The sequence below is a fragment of the Panthera leo genome, chromosome A2 (assembly GCF_018350215.1).
Source record: "Panthera leo isolate Ple1 chromosome A2, P.leo_Ple1_pat1.1, whole genome shotgun sequence".
NCBI classification, from domain to species: Eukaryota; Metazoa; Chordata; class Mammalia; order Carnivora; family Felidae; genus Panthera; species Panthera leo.
This window is the reverse complement of record NC_056680.1, coordinates 58,715,881-58,739,734: the sequence shown is the minus strand read 5'-3', so window position 1 is coordinate 58,739,734 and position 23,854 is coordinate 58,715,881. Positions and strand designations below refer to the sequence as shown.

General features: G+C 46.3%; 1 protein-coding gene across 7 annotated transcripts in view; it reads left to right on the top strand.

Annotated features, from left to right (window-relative positions):
* Positions 1 to 23,854, top strand: part of CHCHD6 (coiled-coil-helix-coiled-coil-helix domain containing 6) — a 249,607-nt gene that overhangs the window by 117,371 nt on the left and 108,382 nt on the right. For 5 of the 7 annotated variants that reach the window (XM_042912633.1, XM_042912663.1, XM_042912638.1 and 2 more), the window contains 2 exons: positions 16,841 to 16,924; positions 21,482 to 21,589. In XM_042912633.1, coding sequence (XP_042768567.1) covers positions 16,841 to 16,924; positions 21,482 to 21,589 — 192 coding nt within the window. The remainder of the gene's footprint in view (positions 1 to 16,840; positions 16,925 to 21,481; positions 21,590 to 23,854) is intronic. The other 2 variants (XM_042912653.1, XM_042912677.1) reach the window with 1 other exon arrangement.

The window sequence follows — 23,854 nt, the reverse complement described above, 5'->3', positions numbered from 1 at the left end:
TCAGACCCGCAGCCGGGGTTGTGGATTGGCCCCTGTTCTCTGCAAGTAGCCATAGTTCAGTTGCACGTCATGGTCAAGCAGCGTCTCTGAAGTCTTAGTATTTGCAGCACGGTGAGAAGCCGCAGGCAGTGAGCTGAATCCTGGCTCCCTTGCTCCCTCCCCCATCTCTGTCTTTTCAGCCTGCAGATTCTGATACAAGGGTGAGCTCGCCTCGCCCCACTCTTGCTTATTTCAGGTGGCATTTGTTACCCTGCACCAGAAGACAGCCTGCCTCACTCACATTTTATTCTCCATCATTACTTTTTAAAAGGTGTTCAGCTAGAAAATTGCATATTATTTCCTCTGTAAAGGTTTCTCCTTGCCGCCTTTGTGTGGCATACAGCTGTCATAACCACGGTTGATATTTTGTGTGCCTGCGCTCGCAAGTGCACGGCACGGGAAGAGAGATAATCAGGCCATCCTCCTGGGCAGCAGCCTTCCAGTTTGGCTTTTATGAACTGGCTTTAAAAAATAAATAAATCAGATTATATCACTCTGCTGCTTAAGACTCTCCAGCAGCTCCCACTGTTCCTGGAAGACGGTGTAGACTCCTCGGCGTGGCCTGCCGGGCCCCGCACTGGCGGCCTCAGTCTGGCCCTCCTGCCCTACCCACTTGTGTGTCCTGCTGTGTGTTCCCTTCTCCCTAGGCCTTGAGAGTGTCGCGTTTATTCCCGAGTAGGAGCCTTCAGGTGTGTATCCTCTCTTTTGGGAAGGAACTGCCCCAGGATCTTTGTGGGCCTCCTTTCCCGTCTTTTGGCTCTTAGCCCAGATGTCACCTCCTCACAGGGGTTTGTGCGGCCACACGCTGTCACTTGGTCCTCGCCCCACCTCCGGGCTGTCACTCTGTTCTCATAGCCCTTCATCAGCGCCCGGCATCTTACTCACATGTTAGTGTTCATCTAGCCATCCTCCTGTTGGGTGTCTCATTTCATGACGGTATCCCTAAATCCAAGGACCATCTGGCCATATGAGCAGCTGGGACATTCTTGCAGCTGGCTGGCCGAACAGACAGAAGGGACATTTTCAGGGAGAGGCAAAGGCCGTAGCAGGGATTGTGCAGAGCTTCTGAGCAAGGAGGGGTTATCTGCGGGTGGGAGACATTGACTGTACTGGGCGCGCGGCTGAGACTGGGGCTCCAGGCCCTGCTCCAGCAAAGCCTCTCTCACTGAGGATGGCTATGACAGGCGTGGCCACTGGAGTCAGTGGTCCTGTCCCCAGCAGAAGTTTTCATCCACACGTTTGGCCGAGGCCCCATTTTCCAGTGTTTCCTATGGAAGTCAGAATGTTTATTGTGTAAAGTTTCCAGTTTTGTAAATGCTGGTGATGGATTTGGTTACAAATCAAACCAAACTCAAACTACCTAACGGACCACACAAAATAGGATCATGCAGTCCATGGGCCACTGGCTTGACTTTCCTTTTTTCTTGACTCATTCTTCCATACATTCATCAAATGCTTAGTGACCCTCACTGGGTTCAAAGCTTCAGATATGGAGATGAAAGTTCCCCGTCCTCAGGGGGTTCACGATCCCTGGGAGGGACCAGTGAGTGCTCCAAGGCACTGCTGAATGATAAGACCGTGACAGAAGAGGGCCCCTAGTCCAGCCCGCCCTTCCAGAGGAGATTGGGCAGTCGCTTGGGGCTTTCACCAGGCAGGAGATGCCCTGTGGTTCATTGTTCAGTGCACACCTGGACCTCCTCCTGCCCATCTCACCACTAAAGGGAATTGTGCACCTGAGTGGGTATGTTCAATTTCCAACCCTTATCATTCCTGTGCCCTAGGACTCTATTAGAAACTGCAGAGGTGTTATGTGACTTCTTAAGACAGTCTTGCTTAGATTATACCAGGTAGGACTTTATTACTTTGGGAGATGAGGCCCATTACTTTAAAATTTTAGCTCTCTCATGTACTGATGGGCGACCTAATTACTCTGTGCCTCATTTTCCTTGCCTTGTAAGTGGGTTTAATAATAGTTCTCTACCTTACTGGCTGTTGTGTGAATTAAAGGAGCACTGAAGTAATTATTTATTAACTGTTAATAAACGGTCGCTGCTGCTTGGGTTGATTTGTCCCTGCTTGTTTCATGAGGCTTCTCTGATCCCTCTTTTTGTTATAGCCGGGATTATGCTTTTTGTGCAACATATAGGTGTTGCTGGGGGGGGACAGAAGGCTGCAGAGTGCGTGGTGACCTATTGGACCGGATGTGTCCTACATGCACAGTTAACTGGCATCGAGCATTTTCCGTCATCCCCTTCCCTGTGGTCTTGTTCTTTTCTTACTTGGGCTACATGGGGACAGCAGGCTTCTGTTGCCTCGGAGGCCATCTGTCCTGTGGTCCCTCGCACCTGAAGCCTCTGTTCTCTCATCCTCCGGATGTGGGCACCGTGTCCACGCTACAGATGGGGAGACGGGGGTCTCAGCTCTGCAGCCTGTGGGTGGAGATTGGGAGAGAAGCAGCATGAGCAGACACAAGCCTTCAGAATGAGACCATTTTCATGCAGCTTTTCCTGGTAATAAAAGGAAATGGGGGCTGCAGAGAGAGCCTACGATGCTTCAGCAGATGGTCTTGTAATAGAATGTTTTTTCAAAGTTTTCTGCGAGGCATCAGTGACTCTTAGGGAATGTGCACTGAGTAACGAGGAACAAAAATGTGGCTTTGAGCATGCCCTCTCCGTGGCACATTGCTGAGTTGCCCTCTCTTTCTGGCATAATAGGTGGTTTTAGAAAGTGAGGAAGGTAATCCCACAGAAGTGGCCTCTCCCAATCTCTCCATGGGCCCTAGGGAACTGGGATTTGGTTGTGGGGTCAACACTGCGTCGGCAGCTCTGGCCCTGCCCACTGTCCTCCCGGTCTCTGGCCTGGACAGGAGCCGAGTGACAGTTGATGAAGGGATGCCTGCAGTTCCTTATTCCTGCATAAGCTACAGCCCACCTCCATGGAACAGTCTATGCTGGGTTATGGACGGGAGGCAAGGCTGGGTTCTTTGGGGATGGTTTTTCCTTCAGACCCCGAGCAGACACACACAGGCATTTCTGGACCTCTGCAGCAAGCTCTTCTGGCAGCCCTGTGAGGCCACCTGGGTTCAGAGAAGTCAAGCATCCCAGCCGGTGGCTCTTGGCAAATAATTGTTGGAGTTAGAATTTGAACCCGATGCCCTTAACCATCACAGAGTACCATCTTCTTCAAGATTAGCATCTGTCTCCTCCCCAGATCAACTTCCCCGTATTCATTTTTTTCTTTGAGCAAATATTTACTGTGTGGCACTGGGGAGAAAGCAGTAAACGCAACATAGTCCTCGACCTCTAGGAACTTCCGGTCTAGAATGGTATAAACTGGGAGCAGACAGGCAAACATGTAATTTGTCATCTTGGAATGTATCTCCGTATACACACAGGTAGATACACATCTCACGTTGGCATCTGGCGAGGCTTGGCAGTTTATGTAAGCATATTCGTGTGCTAAATACCATATTAGCTGCGCGAGCGTGCGTGGCTATGTGTAGATGACACATACAAATACGAGAGCACTATTGCATCTATCCAAACAATATAGGTAGAAGTTCCCATTTTCAGGCCAGAGACCTCGGGGTGTGGTGGAGTCAGTCTCCTGTTGGATCCTCTTTCCCACCCCTACCTGCCTCCATCCAGGTCCTCACCACCTGATTATTGCATCGGCCTTCAAAGTGGCCTCCTGACCTCGGGGATTTTTTCCTTAATATTCTGATAACTGTATTCCAGTATAATTGGTTTTCTTTGTAATCCTATGTATTTTTAACATCATTTTATTGCTATGTAATTCCTATGCCATAAAATCAGTCGTGTAAAGTATACCATTCAATGGTTTTTAGTATATCCACTGAGCTGTGCAGCCATCACCACAAGCTAAGCTGAGAACGTTTTCATCACCCCTCGAGGAAACCCTGTGCCCCTCAGTAGTCAGTCCACATTCTCCCCCCCTCCCGCCCTGCCCCAGCCCTTGGAAACTGCTAATCTGCTTTCTATGTCTGTAGATGTGCCTGTTGTGGACATTTCGTATCAACAGACTCCTTTAATATGTGGCCTTTTACCTCTGGCTTTTCCATTTGGCCTGATGTTTTCAAGGTTCATCCATATTGTTGTGTGTATATCAGCACTTTGATCATTTTATGCCTGAATAATATTCTATTGTGTGGATATACCACATTTTAAAAATCCATTCATCGATTGATGGACATTTAGGGGCTGAGTATAGGGGGAAATGAAACATTTCTGCTAATAGAACAGAGTTTCTTGCTGGGGTGATGAGAATGTTCTGGAATTAGATAGCAGTGATGTTTGCACAACCTAGTGAATACACTAAAAACAGTGGAATTGTAGATTTCAGAAGGGTGAGTTTTATGATATGTGAACTACGTATGAATAGAAAAACCCAAAAACATTTTTAGAAAAGAAGACATCTGTGATAGTTACTGTAGATAGACATATTAAGAAGGAAGACATACGGGTCTAATGTGGGAAAATGAATACTGATACGTGGTGTACGTGAGAGGGAAGTTGACATAAAACATCCCAGAGCATCTTGGTATCGATGCAGGTGCAGAGGGATTATCACAGATCATCTCAAAGTTATATTTGTCTTTGAGATTTACCTTTTTACGTTAAAAACCTGTTATCCGTTATGGTTGTGGATAGGTGTGTTTTCTTTTCTAGTTGGATGTTTAATGTTGTTAAACATTTATTTTTTTTTTAACTATTGTGTACCATATACTGCATTTAATGCTTTATGGCGTGTACCCTCATTTGACTTCACAGCAACCTCATGCAATATAGGTGGTATTAATCTCCCCATCGTACAGATTGGGAAGCTCCGTTTTAGACAAATTCTGACCGGGCCAAGGTCACTAGGTAGGAAGTGATGGGTCTGGTATTCAAATCTAGTTTTGTCTACCTCCAAAGCCTGCTCTCTTAAACTGCTACTCTGTATCATCTTTTAAAATTAAAGTACATTATCATTAATTTAAAGGAAGGGTTGTGTGATTCATAATTTAGACCCATCGTGGATCTTGCAGCATCTTTGAGATGTCACTATAACCATCATTTATCTTTCTATAGGTGTGATCTAGTGCCTTGTTACTCAAAGTAACATTACTCGGGAGCTTGTTAGAAATGTGTCATCTTGGGCTCATCTCAGACCTATAATTCACAATCTGTATTTATCAAAATCCTAGGTGATTCAAATTTGCTTTAAATGTTTGAGAAACACTGTTATAATACATGGTCTTAGAGGTATCCAGTTTGATGATCGACCAGTGATTTGACATCATCAGAGCACACAGTTCAGGAGGGGATGATGAGGTCACCAAATGTTGTAAGGTTGGTGAACTGGGAGTTAGAAAACTTGTGTTCGTCGCCCTACATCTGGGTGGCCTGGAGCAAGTCACTTAATCTGAGTCATTTTGTTTGCACACGAAATGAGGAATTTTTTTTGTCTCAGTTTTTCTTTTTTTTTAAGAGAAAGCACTTAAGGCCATTAACTTACCTCTCAGATACTTTATTAGCAATGTCACACTTTTTTTTTTTAATGTAGAACTTTCATTCTTTTAATTTTGAAATTTCTATTGCTATTTTCACTTAGTCTGTGAGTTATATTTGAGAAGACATATTACCAAACCCATTTTTAACTGTCTTTTTTATTATTGATTTGTAATTTAATTATATTTTCATCAGAGAAGTGGTCTGTATGCTATTGATACATTGAAATTTGTTAATTTATTTTTGTGGGTGTGTCTGAAAAGAGTGATTGATTTTTGCAAATGTTCCAGTCAACTCTAAAAACAATGTAAATATTTATTAGGTCAGCCTTGTTAATTTTATTATTCAAATCTCCTAAATCCTTATTAACTTTTTCTTTGCAACTTTAGGGGAAAAGGATTCAGCATTTCACCAAAAGCATTATCGTCCGTAGGTTTTCTGTACATGCTCTTCGAGTTAAGGGAATTTCATTCTATTCCTGGTTTACTGGAAGTTTTTCATAAATGGCTATTTATTTTGTCAAATATTTTTCCTGAATCTATTTGATATGATCCCATGATCTTCTTCCTTTTATTTGTTAATGTAGTGAGTAGGTTGATTGATTTTTATATGTTAAAGCAACCTTGAACTCCTGGCATACATCCCAGTAGATCATGGGATTTTTTTTTTTTTTTTTAACATATTGATGGAATTGACTTGCTAGTTTTTTTTAGTTAAGGATTTTTACATCTCTTAAGTAATGTTGGTGTGTAAATTTCTTTTCTTGTAATGCCCTTGTTTGGTTTGCTTTGATAATTATAATAGTCTCATAAAATGAGTTGAACAGTGTTCTCCCCTATTCTATTTGCTGAAAGAGTCTGCTTAGAAATGGTATGAGTTCTTCCTTAAATATTTGACAGAATTAATTAGTGAAGTCATCTGGGCAGCAGAATTCTTTGAGGTAAGGTTTTTTTTTTTTTTTTTTAATTTGCTTTGTTTTATAAATCAAGGAAAATTATGCATTTTAAACTTATAGGTATACACTTTGTATATTTCTTTTTCTCTTAATTTTTTGTTAACATTTATTTATTTTTGAGAGACAGAGAGAGACAGAGTGCAAGCAGGGGAGGGACACAGAGAGAGGGAGGCACAGAATCCAATGCAGGCTCCAGGCTCTGAGCTGTCAGCACAGAGCCTGACACGGGGCTCGAACTTACGAACTGTGAGATCGTGACCTGAGCCGAAGTTGGACATTTAACTGACGGAGCCACCCAGGCATCCCTACATTTTGTATATTTCTATTAAATCATTCATTACATTGTATTGGTTCTTCTGGTAGTTCCACTTTTGGATCTGTAGGTTTATACTTTTTAACACCTCTAGAAATTTTTCATTCATTGTTCTTCAAATATTTGGGTATTTTCCTACTACCTTCTTCCCTTCTCCCTTCCCCAGGAGTCTTAATTACAATATATGTTACCAGTTGATATTGAAATTGTTCCATAGGTCACTGAGTTAGCATTCACTTTTTCAGCCTTTCCTTTCAAGTGTTTTACATTTCAGCTTTCAAAATTCTCTTTGGTTCTTTTTATTAGTTTCCCCTTATCTCATTGTGTTCATATTTTCCTTTAAATCCTTGAAAGTATTTATCATAGCTATTTTGAAGCCCTTATATGCCAATCCCATCATTTCTGTCATTTCCCAGTCTCTTCTTGAGTAATATGTTTTGTTTCTAAGCATTCGAGGGTTTTCTAGACATCTTGCTGTTCTTAATTTCTGATTTAATAATTTTGTGGTTATAATGGATACTTTGATTTCATCTGTTTAAATTTCTTGTAGTCCAGGATAAGGTCTGTGTTCATATCTGTTTCATGTTCACTTAGGAATAATGTGTATCTGCAGTTGTTACATGGAATATTCTATAAATGTCAATTAGGTCATGTTGGGTGATAATATTGTTCTTATCTTTCATATCTTAGTTGTTTTTTTTTGGTCTAGTTTTATCAATATTTTGAGAGAAGGATGTTAAAGTCTTCAACTGTGTAGATTTGCTTATATTCTTTAGTCTATAAAGTTTTTTATGTATTTGAGAGTTTTGTTATTAGGTGTGTACACATTTATAATCATTATTTCTTCTTGAATAATTGTCTCCTTTATGATTATGAACTGCTCCTCTATATTATAATATAGCTACAACAGCTTAGTGTTTGTACTTAGTGTTTGTGTAGTATATCTTTTCCCTATATTTTTTTAACCTGTTTGTGTTTTTATGTTTAACATGTATTTTTTTTAAATCAATAACATATAGTTAGAGTTTTGCCTTTCACTGGCGAGTATGATAGGCAGAACAGTGGTTCCCCAAAGATGTTCATTTCTTAATCTCCAGAACCTGTGAATATGTTCCTTCACATGGTAAAAGGGACTTTGCAGATGTGACTAAGTTAAGGATATATGATGGGGTATTATCCTGCATTATCCAAGTGGATCCAGTGTAATCTCAAGGGTCTTGATCAAGGAAAGAGGGAAGTAGAATAGAAAGTTAGAGAAGGAGGTGTGATGATGGTAGCAGAGGTCAGGGTGATGTGGGGTCATGAGCCAAGAAATGCAGGTAGCCTCTAGAAGCTGGAAAAGACAAGTGGATAGATTCTTTTCTAGAGCATCCAGAAAGATATAGCCCTGCCAACACCATGATTTTAGCCAAGTAAGACTCATTTGATATTTCTGATCTCTAGAAATGTAAGAGAATAGATTTGTATTAAGCCACTAAATTTTTGTTAATTTCTTATACCAGCAAAAAGAAATTAATGTAGGGACTTAAATCTGTTTAACATGATTATTGGTATAATTGGATTTAAATGTACCATCTTGACACTCAATTTCTGTTTGTTCTATCTGTTCTTTGTTCCTCTGTTGCTACTTTTTTTTTTTTTAAAGTAAGCTCCACGCCCAGTGTGGTGCCCAGTGCAGGGCTTGAACTCACAACCCTGAGATCAAGACCTGAGCTGAGATCAAGAGTTGAACGCTTAACCAACTGAGCCACCCAGGCACCCCTCTGTTGCTACTTTCTTGTTGGTTTTTTTGAGGGAGAGGGTGGAGATGAATCAGTATATTTTAAGAATTCCATTTTATCCTCGCAATTGAGTTTTTGTGACCTTTTTTTTGTTCCTTTTTTAGAGGTCGCTCTAGAAATTATTTGTTTTTTTAAACTTACGACAGTCTATGTTCAAAAAATATTCCATTACTTTAAGGAATTATTTATGAACTTTATAAAAGCGTCCTACTTGGGGTTTTTCTGAGCTTCTCAGATCTGTTATTTGTTGTCTTTAATTAATTTTGGAAAGTTCTTGGCTTTTCTGTCTTCATTCTTTTGCACTGATTTTTTTCTTCTCTTTCTAGGACTCCAATTACATGTATGGTATATCATTTGATATTGTCCTATAGATCTCGCGTCCTCTGTTCAGTTTTATTTCTTCCGTGCTTTGTCTCTTTTGGTTTGGTTAATTTCTAATGACTTGTTTCTAAGCTCTGTCCAGTCTTCTAACAAACCTGTGATTTGATGCCATACTATGCTAGAAATTCATTTTTAGCATTTCCATTTGGTTCCATTTTTACAGTATTGGGTAGTGTCAGTGAACATGGTGGATTAAAGGCCTCTGATGAAAATTCTCCCTTCCATAAAAGCAATGAAAATGCTCTATTCCCCCCCCCCCCCCGAACTTTGAAAATTAACCAAAGACTTGCAGCAATCCGGGAGCATTTGTTCAAGAAAAATGGTGAATCTCAGTAAGGACAGTGAGTTTTATGGCATTTTAAATCGTCTCATTCCCATCCTCCTTTCCCCCAACTAAGCAGTAAGTTTGAAAACCAACAGCTACAGTCATGGTAAAAGCTAGCAGCCTGGCAACCACTGGACAGGGCAGAGAAGGATTGGAGTTCTTTAAAGTCCCATGCCTAGAAAGTTGTCATTATTTTTCCTGTCTGGTGGTTCCTGGAAGACCCCACCTGCAAGGCTGTCTTCACTTGATCTGACTCAGACGTTGCTCAGTGGAAACAGCCTTTTCCTGGAAGGCATTTTCAAAAACAATCAGAGGCAATTGTAGAACAGTATGGCTGCTCCAGGAGGTGAATAACAGTTTGGGAAAACAATAGGGTGATAAAAAAGCTTAATAAAAGAAAAACTACCCACAGCTAGGATCATACTCAGCAGTGAAAATCTGACGACTTTTCCCTTAAGATGAGGAACAAGACAAGTGCTAGCTGTAGTAGTCAGACAAAAAAAAAAAAAAAAAAAAAAAAAAAAAAAAAAAAAAAAAAGACATAAAAGGCATCCAAATTGGTAAGAATAAAAATTTTTACTATTTGCAGATGACATGATAGAAAACCCTAGGGGTGCCTGGTTGGCTCATCCACAGAGCATGTCACTCTTGATCTCTGGGTTGTAAGTTCAAGCCCCACATTGGGTGTAGAGATTCCTTAAGAAAACAAAACAAAACAAAACAAAAACCCTAAAGACTCCACCAAAAAACTACTAGAACTGATAGATGAATTCAGTAAGGTCATAGGATACAAAATCAATATACAGAAATCTGTTGCATGTCTATAAACTAATAATGAAGTAGCAGAAAGAGAAATTAAGAAAACAGTCCTGTTTGCAATTACACCAAAAATAATAAAATACCTAGGAATAAGCTTAACCAAAGAGGTAAAAAATCTGAACTCTGAACACCTAAAACATTTATGAAAGAAATTGAAGATGACACAAAGACATGGAAAGATATTTCATGATCATGGGTTGGGAGAAGAGACATTGTTAAAGTGTCCATACTACCCAGTGCAATCTACACATTTAATAGAATCCCCATCAAAATACCACCGGTATTTTTTTTTAAAAGCTAGATAACAAGATGTTCAAAGAAGGCTTAGAAAAGCTTCAGCATATTCCTGGGAATCTAGAAGGCCAGATGAATGTGTAGGGGAGATCTCAGGAGATCTCAAAAAGATTCACACCTGGACACATCATAGACTGTTGAACACCAGAGTCAAAGAGAGAATCTTAAAAGTAACAGGATAGAATCAATTTGTCACATGCAAGGAATCCTCAATAATATTAATAGCTTATTTATTATCATAAATAATGGAGGCCAGATAGTGCCCATATCCTTGTGGAAATTCTCCCTTTCTTCACATATGGTAGGTATCTACCCTTCTCTGCTAGATTCTTTAACATATTTGATCATAGTTATTTTGAAGTTCCTCTGTGTTACTTGTAACATGTGAACCATTGTTGCATCTGATTGCATTGAGTATTTTCTCTTTATGGTAGATCATTATTTTCGTGTGTGTGTGTGTGTGTGTGTGTGTGTGTGTGTGTGTGTGTACTGTGTTTACACTTTTGATTGAATGCTCAACCTTTTGTGTAAATAAAACAGTAGACACTGTGGTATATATGCCAGTGAAGGGTTTTCTTCTGTTCTATAAGATCATTAGTATGGGGGCTTGAGTGTCTCGTAATGGCATATAGTTAGATTTTCTTCTTTTCTTTTATCCAAAGTAAGAATTTTTTTAAGGGTGAGATTAACCAGTTCATGTTTTGTATTAGTCGTCTATTCCTAAATAAGAAATTACAAACTTCAGTGGTTGAAAATAAGAAATATTTACTGTCTCACAGAGTCTGTGGATCTGGGTCCTGGACACAGCTTAGCTGGGTTCCTCTGTCTCAGGGCTGCAGTTTCATCAGAGGGCTCAGCTCAGGGCAGCCCTGGTTCCATGCTCCCTCGTACAGCTGTTAGCAGGATTTAGTTCCTCACTGGCTGATGGCTGGAGGCCTCCCTCAGTTCCTTACTCTGTGGGTGTCTCCATAGGGCAGCTTACAATATGGAAACTTGCTTCTTCAGTGTGAGCGAGGGGGAGTGGGGGAGCAAGACAGAAATCACTAGCTTTTGGCAGCCGGAAAGTGACATTCTATCACTTTTGCCATATTCTGTTCATTTGAAAAGTTTGTCATTAGGTGCAGCCCACACTCAAGGAGAGGGCATCACACAAAGACGAGTATCAGGACATGGAATCCTTGGGGACCATCTGAGAAGTGGTCGAGCGCATATATTTTTGTGATAACTGACATACTTATTTCTAGAATTTAATTTGGGATTTTCTGTTTACATCCTCTTCTCCTCCCCGTGTTTTCCTTCAGCCCCCCATTTTCTCCTTATGGCCACATCTTGCTCCCTTTCTCCCACCCTACCTTGCCTCTGCTCTAGCATCCGTCTTCCTCCTTCCTCTCCATTCCCTCCCTTCTCTTCCTCCTTCATCTCTTCTTTCTCTGCCATCCCTTTTGGGCTCTTCTGAAATAGTTCTTAGACATACATTGGAGTCTCTCAGTCTGTCTTCCAAGTTTTTCAGCTCCTCTTTCATACATTTTATCTTTGTCTTCTGTTGCAATGTTCTGGATCCCATTACTGTACTACATTCCAGTTTGCTTATTTCCACCTTACTGCCCTCAGCTTATCCATATCATTTTTACTTTGAAGGAATTTAAGTTTATAATATTTACCTGTTTGGGGGTTTTCCTGTTCCAAGTTCATAATTTCTTCTTTTTCAATTAGAAGTTCATTTATCTTTAAAAAAATGTTTTTTAATGTTTATTTTGGGGGGGGGGGGCGGGCAGAGAGAGGAGACAGAGAATCCAAAGCAAGCTCCAGGTTCTGAGCTGTCAGCAGCTTGACATGGAGCTCGAACTCATGAGGCGTGAGATCATGACTTGAGCCAAAGTCGGCTGCTTAACCGACTGAGCCACCCAGGTGCCCCAAGAAGTTCATTTATCTTTTGAGTACCTTAAACATGCACTTTTAAAATCCTTTATCATTTGAAAATTGGAACACTGTCTGAATATTTGGTGATGTTAAGGAATTAATTTGGAGGGTATGCAATGGTACTATGGTTTAGTTTAGGAAAAGAAAAGTCCTTATTTTTTAAAGAAGTATTTGAAGTATGTACAGATGAAATGATCTGCTGTAAGAAATTTGGGGATAGTGAGAGGGTGGGGATTATAGGTAAACCAAGATTTCCTTAAGTTTATAAATTTTGAAGCTTAGTGATGGCTGTCTGGGGTTTTATTAAATTATTCTGTCTCATGTTTAAATTTTTGCATAATAAAAAGTTGTAAAAAATCCTTGGTCATAATGTCCCATAGAATTTATTTCATCTGGAGTGGATTCATATTCCAATTGCTGATTTTATTGGTAGCCTTGCTAAGTGTCACAGTGCTTCATGTATTTGGGATTTGGTTTGCAGACTCATTAAGAAAAAAAAATTTGTTTAATGTTTATTTTGAGAGAGAGAGAACGTGTGTGCACACACAAGAGGGGGAGGGGCACAGAGAGAGGGAGACACAGAATCCAAAGCGGGCTCCGGGCTCTAGGCTCTGAGCTGTCAGCACAGAGCTGGATGCAGGGCTTGAACTCACCAACTGTGAGACCATGACCTGAGCCCAAGTCGGACGCTTAACCGACTGAGCCACCCAGGCGCCCCTGCAGGCTCATTTTGAGTAGAAAGTTTGATTTTTGTCTTGTTTCACTCTACTTTGTTTTTGCTCTCATTTTCGTTTCTCCCTGCCTAGTACATTTCTAGCGGTCTGCAGCTGCACCCAGATGCAGGGACAGGTGATTGTGGCCCTCCTGAGGCCCATCTTTGTGGTGGCATTAGTGGTGCTGCGGAGCTGGGACCTGAGCTGGGGGTGGTGGTGGGGGGGAGGGGGGGGGATTGAATCATTTGTGGCCAAGGGTTGAGTGGATCGGAGCTATGGCCTGTGGGCTGAACTGCAGCCCTACACGGGGTCTTCAGGAATTTTTTGCATCAGCTCCTTGTTCTGAGAGAGCCCTGGGTTGCGGGTGGCAAGGCTGGCACCAGTGCCCCACTCTGTGGAACAGGCTTTGTTCTGGCTGCCTCTGCCGACTCCAGACCCAGAGCCCAGCAAGCCTGTGGCTCTGGCCTTACCCACTGCTTTGCATTCCTGTTCTGTTAGACGTTTTAATCTTGTTTTTGAACCTGGCCATGTCTTTTTGGTGTCCTGTTCTCATATTTTGTCTGTTCTTGCTATGTGTTTAGAGCAGGGAAGATGCATCAAAGTGTGAACTTACCGTACTCTCTTGACTGGAGGAAGTCCTTGACTAAATCACTGAAGATTCTTTTCAATTCCCCATTCAAAGACTGTAATCCACCAAGTAGATCTTCATAATGGTGATATTTTGCCTTTGTATTGGAGACAGCATACTTTACTCAGTATTTTTTCCTAGAAGACTGGCTTGGAAATCTCCTTAGAGAAAATAACAACCTGCTACCCCACAAGTTATTCTGCCTGTGGCCTCCCCAGCATATATCCCTCTCCAAAATTATCTTATTTCTCTGCACACACATTTGTCTCTCCCACTGGGATCTAAGCTCCACGAGAACAGAAACTCTTTCTCATTTCCCTTTTGTATCCACAACCCCTTTGCGATAGTGTCTGTCACGTGGTAGGCACTCAATAATGTTCTGGTAAATTACTGAATCAGTCACTGAAACCTGCCTGTGCCTCCTTAATTCCACGGTCATGCTGCGAGGTGCCTGCCGCATGGCCTCTCGTGAGTGCTGGGAGGCGCGTGTTGGACTGTAGCAGCTATGTAGAGTGACCAGTGTTGTCTCATGCCCGCCTTCATTCATCAAAGCCAAGTGGGTCCCTGCTCCGGGCCAGGCACTGACAGCCAGACGTTTGTACTGCATGTGTTTTCCGCAGCCCTTTTCACATGTCACCTCCTCCTGTCCGTTGTCATTATAAATCTCAGGATGGGTGGAAGAAGTGAGCTAGCCACCTTGCTGGCTCACGGTGCTGGAGGCCAAGGCTTTCGGGATGGGCCGAGACCGGGAAGGCCCTTCCTGTCACAGAGCTTCCGTTCCAGTGGGTATGACAGACTCCTTGTTCTCTGAGCAGTTAATCACTTCCTTACTTGGCATCGGCTTCGTGGTGTTGCAGATTGACACGGCTATAAAAGGAGACCCCTGTGTCCTCAATATCTCTTCTTGTGTGTGAACTGTCTCTCTGTGGCCTGAGGAAGCCTCGACGGTTGGGGAGCTTTGCCTGGAGCCTTATCCCATTTCTGACGTAGATACCCATGCCAGCACAGGCCCGGGAGCCATGAGCTGAGTGTTCCTGGAGCCTCTGCCCAGAGGAGGCATCCTGATGTGTAGGCTGGAGGGAGGGTGGACAGAGGCCCGGAAGGCCTCCTCATGTACCGCCCTGCTGGCCTTCAGGGAATGGCAGAAGAGCCTCATGGCAGTTTTGCTTTCTGGTGTCATCTTCCCGGTTGGCTGGGACCGTCGGCCAGAAAACGGCAAGTCCGGAGCCCCAGGAGACATCCCTGTCCTGGCTGCTTCGTTGTGTCACGCCGGCTTCTCCGATTGTCCCAGGGATGGCTGAGAGTGAGGGCCCAGGTGGCTGCGGAGGGCCCAGCACAGATTCACCACACTCCCATTCCTGGGACCCTGCCTCAGCGTCGTGCTTTGAAAAATCCTGCGAGAAATCCCCCAGCATTCAGTTTCACTGTTTGTATTTAGCTTTTCTGAAGTGTTGGCATTCCACAGGCATTCCAGAAGCCTTCTTGGCATTTTTAGATACTCTGCAGCAGCCTTAGGAGCCAAGTCTCCCCTCTGTCCTCCATTCTACAGGTAAGGAGGACATACCCAAGAAAAGGAGAGCAAATTGCTCCAGCTCGCAGGCCACTCAGTGGTGGAGCCCGCGTTAGGGTGCGACTCCCAGGTTGTCAGCGTGTCGCCAAGCCCAGCCAGCCCACGTTCCCCGGGTGCAGCCAAATCCTTCAAACCCAGGTCCTTCCTCAGCTGCTGTCGCTGTCCTGTGGTCAGCTCCTCGTTGCTGGTCCCCTGCTGGGCTTTAGCACATTTTCACGTCTGGGCGTAGCATTGCTGAGGGAATGGGCTTTCAGAAACATCAGTTCTTGTCCTGGGCGGTATTTTTGCCCAGTTCAGACCCATGTGCTGACACCACAGTGTGGTCTAAAGGAGGCAGCTCAGGACCTGGAGTCACCGCTGACAGAGGTTCATGGTTTCCCTCTGTCATTGGCTAGCTTTATGCTCTTGGGGTCATGGTAATTAAGTGACACAGGAGCCTGAAATGGTGCTGGAGTGCACTGGACCCTTACACAGGGCACATAGCGATCAGATGGCATTACTTGTCTGCACGAGCGGTGAGCCGGCCCTCTGGGGTGCTCAGACCCTGGGTGGGGGCAGGCCTTAGGGCCTTGTCCCACAGAGGTCCTGAGACGCTGCAGGGCCATGGATGTCCCAGGCAGGAGAAGACTGCCGTGATGCAGGTATCCCTTGATGGAGGCCTGCTGTGGCCCTGCCCGTTTTCTTTAACCTCCCACGCAGTCCTGTGGGGCAGGCACTTCTGGTGCGGGCTTATGTCTTATACCTGAGGAAGCTGGAGCTTGATCACCCAGATAGTTAAGAGTGAGGCAGGTTCACCCCCAGGTCTGCTGGCTCCAGGTTGCTGGTCCTGGCCAGCCAAGCCCCTCAGCCTCGCTGTCACCTTCAGGGAGGGTCCTCGGCCATATGTGCCAGCAATTCTGTTTGTTCTGCATCCGGTGGGCGTGGGAGCAGCCGTCCTCTCCAGCTCTAGGGTTCTGGGGTTCTGATACTACTCACCTTTCAGATCCCTGACCCCTGAAGGAGGGAGCTGGCCTTGCCAGAAGAAGGGCATTCTGGCACCCTGCTTCTGAGAGCTCATGTGTGAGTTGGTAGCCTGGTCCGGTGCTGGGCGTGAGAACTCCGTGGCCGGGGAACAGCTCTGGCCCTTCCAGACTGTGTGGCCTTGAGGCGGTGCAGCTATGTGGTCAGGCCCTGTACGTGCTGGGGCTCAAACCCCAGTTCCTCCCTCATAGCTGTGGGCGGGGGCGGTCACTTAGCCCCTCCATTTATTCACCTACAGGGGCTTCCTAGCAACTCTGCCTACCGTTTAGAGGTGCTGTGAGGGTCCAGTGAGAAGGTCTGGGGGAAACACTTGGACTAGTACCTGGCGCATAGTAGGCACTCAGTAAATGTTAGTGCTTGTCCTCTGACATGGCTCTAGCAGCGTGCCACACTGAAGTCCTGGGGTGGAAACTTAACGCAGGGTATGTAAGCGGTCCAGCATAGCACAGGTTTTCAACGCCCCATCGCTGCTGCTTGCACGGTCAGTGTCTCTGAACAGAACCCCCTTGGTGTCTTCCCCAGCTCAGCCCAGCTGCTGTCGCCTAACGTGGGCTTTGTTCTCTTCCCGCCAGGCCAGGGAGCTGGAGAGCCGGGAGGCAGAGCTGAGCCGTCGTGACACCTTCTATAAGGAGCAGCTGGGACGCCTCGAGAGGAAGGTAAGGCTCATGGTGGCCGCCTTTGGGCGCCAGGCCCTGAAAGCCCCAGGGTCCAGTCGCCCCAGTGGCCGGTGCCCCTGCGGACACGCCCTCCCTCACCCTCAGCCTTTCCCCAAGTTGTAGTCACAGAGATCACAGTGTTTTAAGTGGCCTGTGTTTTGTGAATGCGGCTGGCCATGCTGTCGTTCAGCTTCAGGAAAGACTCATTTTCACCACAGGGCGGTGCTGAGCCCTAGCCTACCTTAGTTAAGCTGCACTGGATAAAAATAATAATAACGTGAAGTCGTCCTGTACAAATATATTAAAGTTGTATTATTGATTTTCTCCCGGGAGTCAGGAAGATCAAAGGGCACCATGGCTACTCGCTCCCCACTTTCCTAGGGATAAGCCTTTGAAATGAAGGAGATTCAGAGACATCCTCATTCTTTTTTTGTTGTTGATAAAGCCTACAACGACTCTTGAAAATTCATTTGGTAACTTGTTTACTTTTGGGGGGGGTGCTTAATTTGTTGATCATGACAGATTTTTCAAATGGCTTAAATCATGGATGGGAGACGGTTGGGAGGTTTTTAAAAAAAATGTTCTTCCTCCTGCCTGAGACAGCATGCCAGGCAATCCGAGCCATCAGCTTATTGCAGGCAAATCTTCGAGAATCGTTTGTCACGGTTTGGAGCTTTGAAATTGACAGTTTGCTTGAGGGGCTTTATTTCCGTGGGCTTTTCTCCTGTGGCATGGCACTCTGCAGGCTGGTAGAAATGTGGATTTCTGGATTTCCAGGCAGCGGGGACAGGAGGGACGCTCCTCCTTGCTCCAGGGACGCCCCTGTCTGCCTCCTGCAGGGTGTTTAGGGGATGGCACCAATTGTGATGTGGACACCGATGGTGGTGGCGTGGTCCTGGAGGCCAGCAGGGCACCTCCAGCCGCTTATAGAAGTGGCCCCTTAACCAGCAGAGGTGTCCCCGGAACAGCCTCCTGTCCAGGTTTGACTATAGCTGCAATGACAAGGATTGTGATTTGAGATCCTGGAAAAGGGGAAAAACATTCCACCAGCCATAGCTCTAATTATCACAGTTCCCCATATGTTCACGAGCGCAGATTTTTTTGTGTTGTTATGTGTGCAATTCCGCGGCCTCCTGCTGAGCTCCGCTTGCATTTCCCTCTCTGGGTTTGGCTCCTGGAAGCGTGTGTGCGTGTGTCTGCTCGGGGTGAAGGGCAGTAGCCTTACAGTATTCTTCCTTGTCTCAGCTCAGTTTTCCCCTGTCACTCTCCTTTCCCATCCCCACTGGGGTTCTCCTCCTTGGGCCCTGTTCTCTGCCTCGCCAAAAGGGAAGTAAATTTTCCTGGATGGGCCCTTCCTTCTCATCTGTTCTTCCCTGCTCATCCTACGGGGACGTCCAGACTCTACATAGGCACATGTGCCCTTTTTCTAAAATGAGGGTTTCCTACACGATTGTGAAGTTATCAAATGCTTCCAGAAGGAGGTGCAAAAACATGGTCACCTGTCTGACTCTGAAATACTAGCATTTTGCTGGTGACACTGTCCAAAAGGAAAGCCCCTCTCATGTCCTGGGAACTAGAGATTGGTGAGGAAGATGGGTGGGGGCGGGGTGGAAGGGGTGCTGCAAAAGGGGGAGCAAAGACTCATGATCCTAAGGCTTAATTGTACCAGTCTTGAGAAAGGTTTCCCATCTCCTCTGTGGATAATTTTATTCCTGTAATGGCTGGGAAGATGAAGAACTCGGCCTCCGACAATCTTTTTTATTAGCTGTTGCTTTTATATAATTCTGCTTTCATTTGTTGAATACTCTCAGACCTTGACATTTTCAGCTTCTGTACACACAGCTTAAGGGCCTTCCAATCAGCAGGCTCCTTTCTTTTCTTTTCCCATTTCCTCTTAAGTTTTGGAAATTGATGGTGGAAACCTGTTCAGGGGGAAACTTGGAGCAGCTGCTGAATCATCCGCGACCACCCAAAAAAGTTGGGAGTATGGTCAGGGGCCAGAGGAGGTTGGGATGGGGGACACAGAGGCCTGGGCTCGTGGGGGGCGCTGTGCTGGGTCCGCCCGCCCCTCGGCTGGAAGCCTCCTGCCCTTTCGCCCATAGGACACCGTTCTCTAGTGCTGGCCCTTTGTGATTGGCAGGTAGGGAAATCCTGCACAGAATCCAGACTCATTTTCAAGGGGGAGGAGACGTCTTGACCCCTTTGTACTGCAGTATTTATTCCCTAGATGATTATTCTTGAGGGTGGAAATCATATTTTGTAGGGCTCCTGCGCTTTATAATCTTTCTGAGTAATTGTTCCTCACCCCCACACTGCAAGATCTAAGTGAGGAGTGTTTTTTCCTTTCATCACAGAGAGCGGTGAGCTGTTGGGATTACAGGGGCCTTGGGAGGGTCTCATGGCACCTGGAGGCAAACCCTAGACGTGGTGTCCACACACAGCCGTGAAGCAAGGGCTAGCGCATTCACAGTGGACCCGGGCCCCCACACGGCTCTGTGTCATTGCCCTCTGCAACCGCACTGCGCCTCTTCACATCTCCATTTCTTCATCTATGAAATGGAGATATTGATGCCTCCCTCCGGGTGTTGACGGCAACATTGGAGGAGGGAACATCGGACAGGTGTTGGCATGTGCCGGGCGCCTCTCTCTGGTGCACGGCGGTGTTGGCGATTCTCCTTCAAGTCCTGACGCTTCCGGTTTGGGTTCAGCGGATGCATGTGTGCACACGTATGCGTGCGGAGATGGATCTTGTCATCAACGGTGGGCTGCTCTCTGGGACGCAGAAATCTCCTCCCCGGGCTTCTCTGGGCTTTTCTCGGGTGCCCGCCACAACACCTGTCTGTCCTTCGCCACGCAGAGGGGTAGGTGAGGGCCGTGTGCAAAGCACTATGGAGACCACGCGCTGCTCACAACTGGGTGTTTCTCACAGGCCTGACAGTGTTAGAGAGCAGGGCCATTTTCCGTTGCCGTATGCCGGGGGTAGGGTCCAGGAAGGTGAGGCTGTCCACTGCCTCGACTGTCCGAGTTGCAGTGCTGCACCTCCTGCCATCATAACTGGCCTCCCAGAGCCTTTGCTCAGCTGCCCTTTGTGTTTTCCTGTGGGAAACGGAAGACCTGGTTGTGGGTTTCACCTGCACTCCACCTGGATTCAGTTATCTTGGGGCTAAGGGTGACTTGTGTCCCGTCGGAACTAGCGCATCTGCTGTCTGCTGGTGGAACCCTGGGTGCTGGGTGGCTCTGAATGAGACCTGAAGGCCATTGAGCTGACAGCTCTGGCTGGCCAAGGGTGTGTCTCCTGCCTTCTGCCACGGGGCCGAGCGCAGGTGCGTGGGGAGCAAGGTGTGTGGGGTGCTTGATGGAGTCCTAGTTTGGCCTCAGGAATTGACCAGCCTTCTGACTCTGAGCAAGCTATTTAAATTCTACAGCCTCAACTTTCTTACCTTTGACGCAGAAATGTTAAGACCAACCTGCCAGTTGTTTGGGGGCTGAGTGGTCATTTGTGTACGAGTATCTGACATTGAAGTGTCCTATTCTCTTTCGTGTCATTTCCATCCTTTTTCTCCTCATGTAATAAATGCATAGCCATTCGTTAATTCCATATTTGTTTAATTCTGCTAGATGCCCAGAGACGGTCCCGACACCTGTCATTCCTACCTCATGAAATTCACAGCACAGTTTGGGAGGGGAGGGACATGTTGAGGAAGAGGGCCGCACAGGGGAGGATGCCAGAGAGCCGACTTCCCGTGACCAGACCTGCCAGCCCTGTAAAAATGGTCTTGCTTTTTCCAAACTCAGCAACTGCAAAGTGGGGAGAGCATCTGGGGGGGGTCAAGCTTCACAGCTGGAGGTAGGGAGAAGGGGAGAACCTGAGAAATATGTGTATTCTTCCTGGATCTTGGGCTCTTTCCCCAGAACGTAAATCTCTGTTCCTCCTCCCCTTGGGCACACACACCACCCCAGCATCGATATGTGAACAGTCAGCCCTTTTCCTGTTTTTCCCTCTTTGCTTCTACTCCGGCTTTCTTTTTTTAAGGAACAACTGTCATGTGATCCTGCCAAGCCTGCAGCTTTCTCAGTGACAGCACTAAACAGCCCCCTGCCTGATGTCCCTGGGGGTGTCAGTCGGAGTCTGTTCAGGAAAACAGGAGCCACTCTAGGGCACAGAGGAAGAGGATAATTCTGCTTTACATGAGAAGGTGGGCCCCTGGTCGGGAGCACGTGAAAAGGCCCAGCCTCACACATGTTGAGGAAATGCAGTGACAACCATGAGGCAATACTGTTCCATGCTCAGAGTGGCTGACATGGGAGCAATGGGTACCAGCGAGTGCTGGCCAGGCTGTGTGTGGTTAACTCAGGCCTTCACGCCACTGGCAGCACTGTAAATTGGCAAGGCCACTTTGGAAAGCTATCACCCGTTGTCTGTTAAAGCTGAACATAGGTGTACCCTACAACCCGGCTGTTCAGTGCCCAGCAGAAATGTGTCCATAGGTTCACCAAAAAACCAAACAAAGACTGTAGAACGTTCATTGCAGAATCATTCACAATCGCTGTCAACAGGGGGACGGATCCGTCATGGTGGTCGTCAGAGTGGAAGCCCAGATGGGCGTGCAGATGAACAAGTCGTGGCCATCAGCAGGGGTGCTGGTGAACGTCAGCCGCAGAATGGTAAGCAGAAGGGCCACACGGAAGCATACGTGTACGTCGGATGGATCTGTTACTTGACTTTCAAACCCGGCGGAACTTATCTGTGATGCTAGAAAGTGGGATAACGGTTACCTTTGGGGGGAGTAACGCGGAAGAGAATGTGTAGGGGGCTCGTAGAGTGGGGCAGAGTTCCCTTTCTTGATGTGGGTGCTGGTTACGCAGGTGGGTTCGACTGTGCGAATTCATCAAGCTGTGTTGGGAGGTTTTGCACTTTTCTGTTAGTATGTTCTATTTAACACAAAGTCCGATGCAGCGGAGGAAGGCAGGCCTACCTTTAGGCACCAGCGGTGTCACCTGCCACTTCCTCTCTGCGTGTTCCTAGGCCCTGCACCCTGCATGTGTTCTAGCACTTGCCACGCTGTCTTGTGGCTGTTGGCATCTGTGACTGTTTCCACTTCCAGACTGTGAAGGTCTGGAAGCAGAGTCCTCACTGGTCTGATTCATCAGGGGTGATTCATCACCCAGGGCTGGGGATGCAGTGTTTGGCATAGAATAGGTGCCCAATAGATGTTTGCAAGAATAAAGAAAGGAAAGTGTGTATGAGCAGGCAGGAAACAGTGACGCAGCGGGGGTTCCGGGATAGGCCTCTTGGTGAAAGCTGTGTTTGGAGCATGAGCAGGATGGAGTGGGCAGCCCACAGGACGGGACATGAAGAGGTGGGGCTTCTGGACGGAGACCTCCACGTGACTGTGGGCAGTGGGGGGGAGGGCTGTAAAAATAGGTTGGGGTCACATCATGAAGGACCCTGGATGACTGGCTCACAGCGTGGCCTTCCATTAGGATAACATTGGGAGTTCTTGAAGGGCTGTCAGCTGGAGAAAGACTTGAGCTTGAATGTCCAGAAGAGTAACGGTGCCATTAAGAGACAGAAAAAATTCAACTGAGCCACGACACTTGGGGAAGGTCGTGAGTTTAATTCTAGACCTGCACATATGAAGTGGAGATGGCCAGCAGATGATTGAAAGTGTCAGACATGGAGTTCTGTGTCCCACAAGATGACAGCCACCACGATGTCATGAGCATCTGCTATGTGCCAGGCTCTTTTACATAAATTATCGCTAATCCTTGCAGCAATCCTGCAAGGTAGATTATATTATACATTTTATAAATGAAGAAACTGGGAATCAGGTTAAATGAGCTGCCAGAAGCCATGTAGCTGATGGATGAAGTCAGAGCTCTGAAGTCTCTGCTTTTCCCCCACGCCATGCTGCCTCTCAGATCAGCTCGGAAGAAAAGTTCGAGAGAGTGTGTGTGGTCAACGGTGCCAAATGCTGCAGGCCAGGAAGGACTGGAGGAGAGCCCTCCAATTGTGGTGTGAAGGACACCTGAGTTATGTTGAATGCACTTTTCCAGTATTGCCGTGGAAACTGAAGCTGGGTTACATGTGGAGTGGGGCCACAGTGAATGCGGGAAGTGGAGGAAACAGGTATAGGCCGCTCTTCCAAGAAGTTTCCTGAAAGAACATGGATGGTTTAAGAGTGAGTGACTCCATCATATTTCTGGGAGGAGGAGAACTCATAACACGTCCCTGAGGGGTGCAGCAGAAGCCAGGTCCCAGAGGTGGTTGGAGGGTGTGTGGTGGGAAGGGCCGCCTTCACTCCGTGTTCTCGGAGGAGTCGCCCTGTGGCTCTGGGGTGGAGTGACTTCCGGTCGCATGGTGAGTGAGCAGTATGTCTTGTTGGAAGAACTGTTGACCGCCAAGTGCTCTGAGTAACCAGCAGGCTTTTCTCCCGAATGTGGGGAGGCTTGCTTGGTGTCGGGCTCTACCTCAGTACCAGAGAGTCAGACAGAGAGGGGCTCACCACTGAGGATGCAAGACCGAGGCATGGCAAGTGTGACGTGCATGCCGAGAGAAGCTGCCAGAACATTGGGGATTTGGAGGAGGGAACAGGTAACAGTGACCTGAAAACAACGCAGCCAGAAATTGGCCCATGTGGGGAAGGAGCCCACCCCCCTGATCATTGTGGGGAGCAGCCCTTTGCCTACTGAGCTGACTGCTCTGGGCCCAAAGGACTTTTGAAGATTGTTGAGTCCAGAAGTTCTTCCCCAGGTGACTAGCGCCACTTTTTGGTAATGGGACCGGCATAAAAATGGCCATTTTGTGTGTTCTCGACACTGCTGGAAGTGAGAACTGGAAGACTGTATTGCCTAGAGATTTAGGACGGCCTTTCTTAGCAAGAATGGGCTTTTTATACCTGTGCTGGTGGCACCGGGTCCTCTGATGAG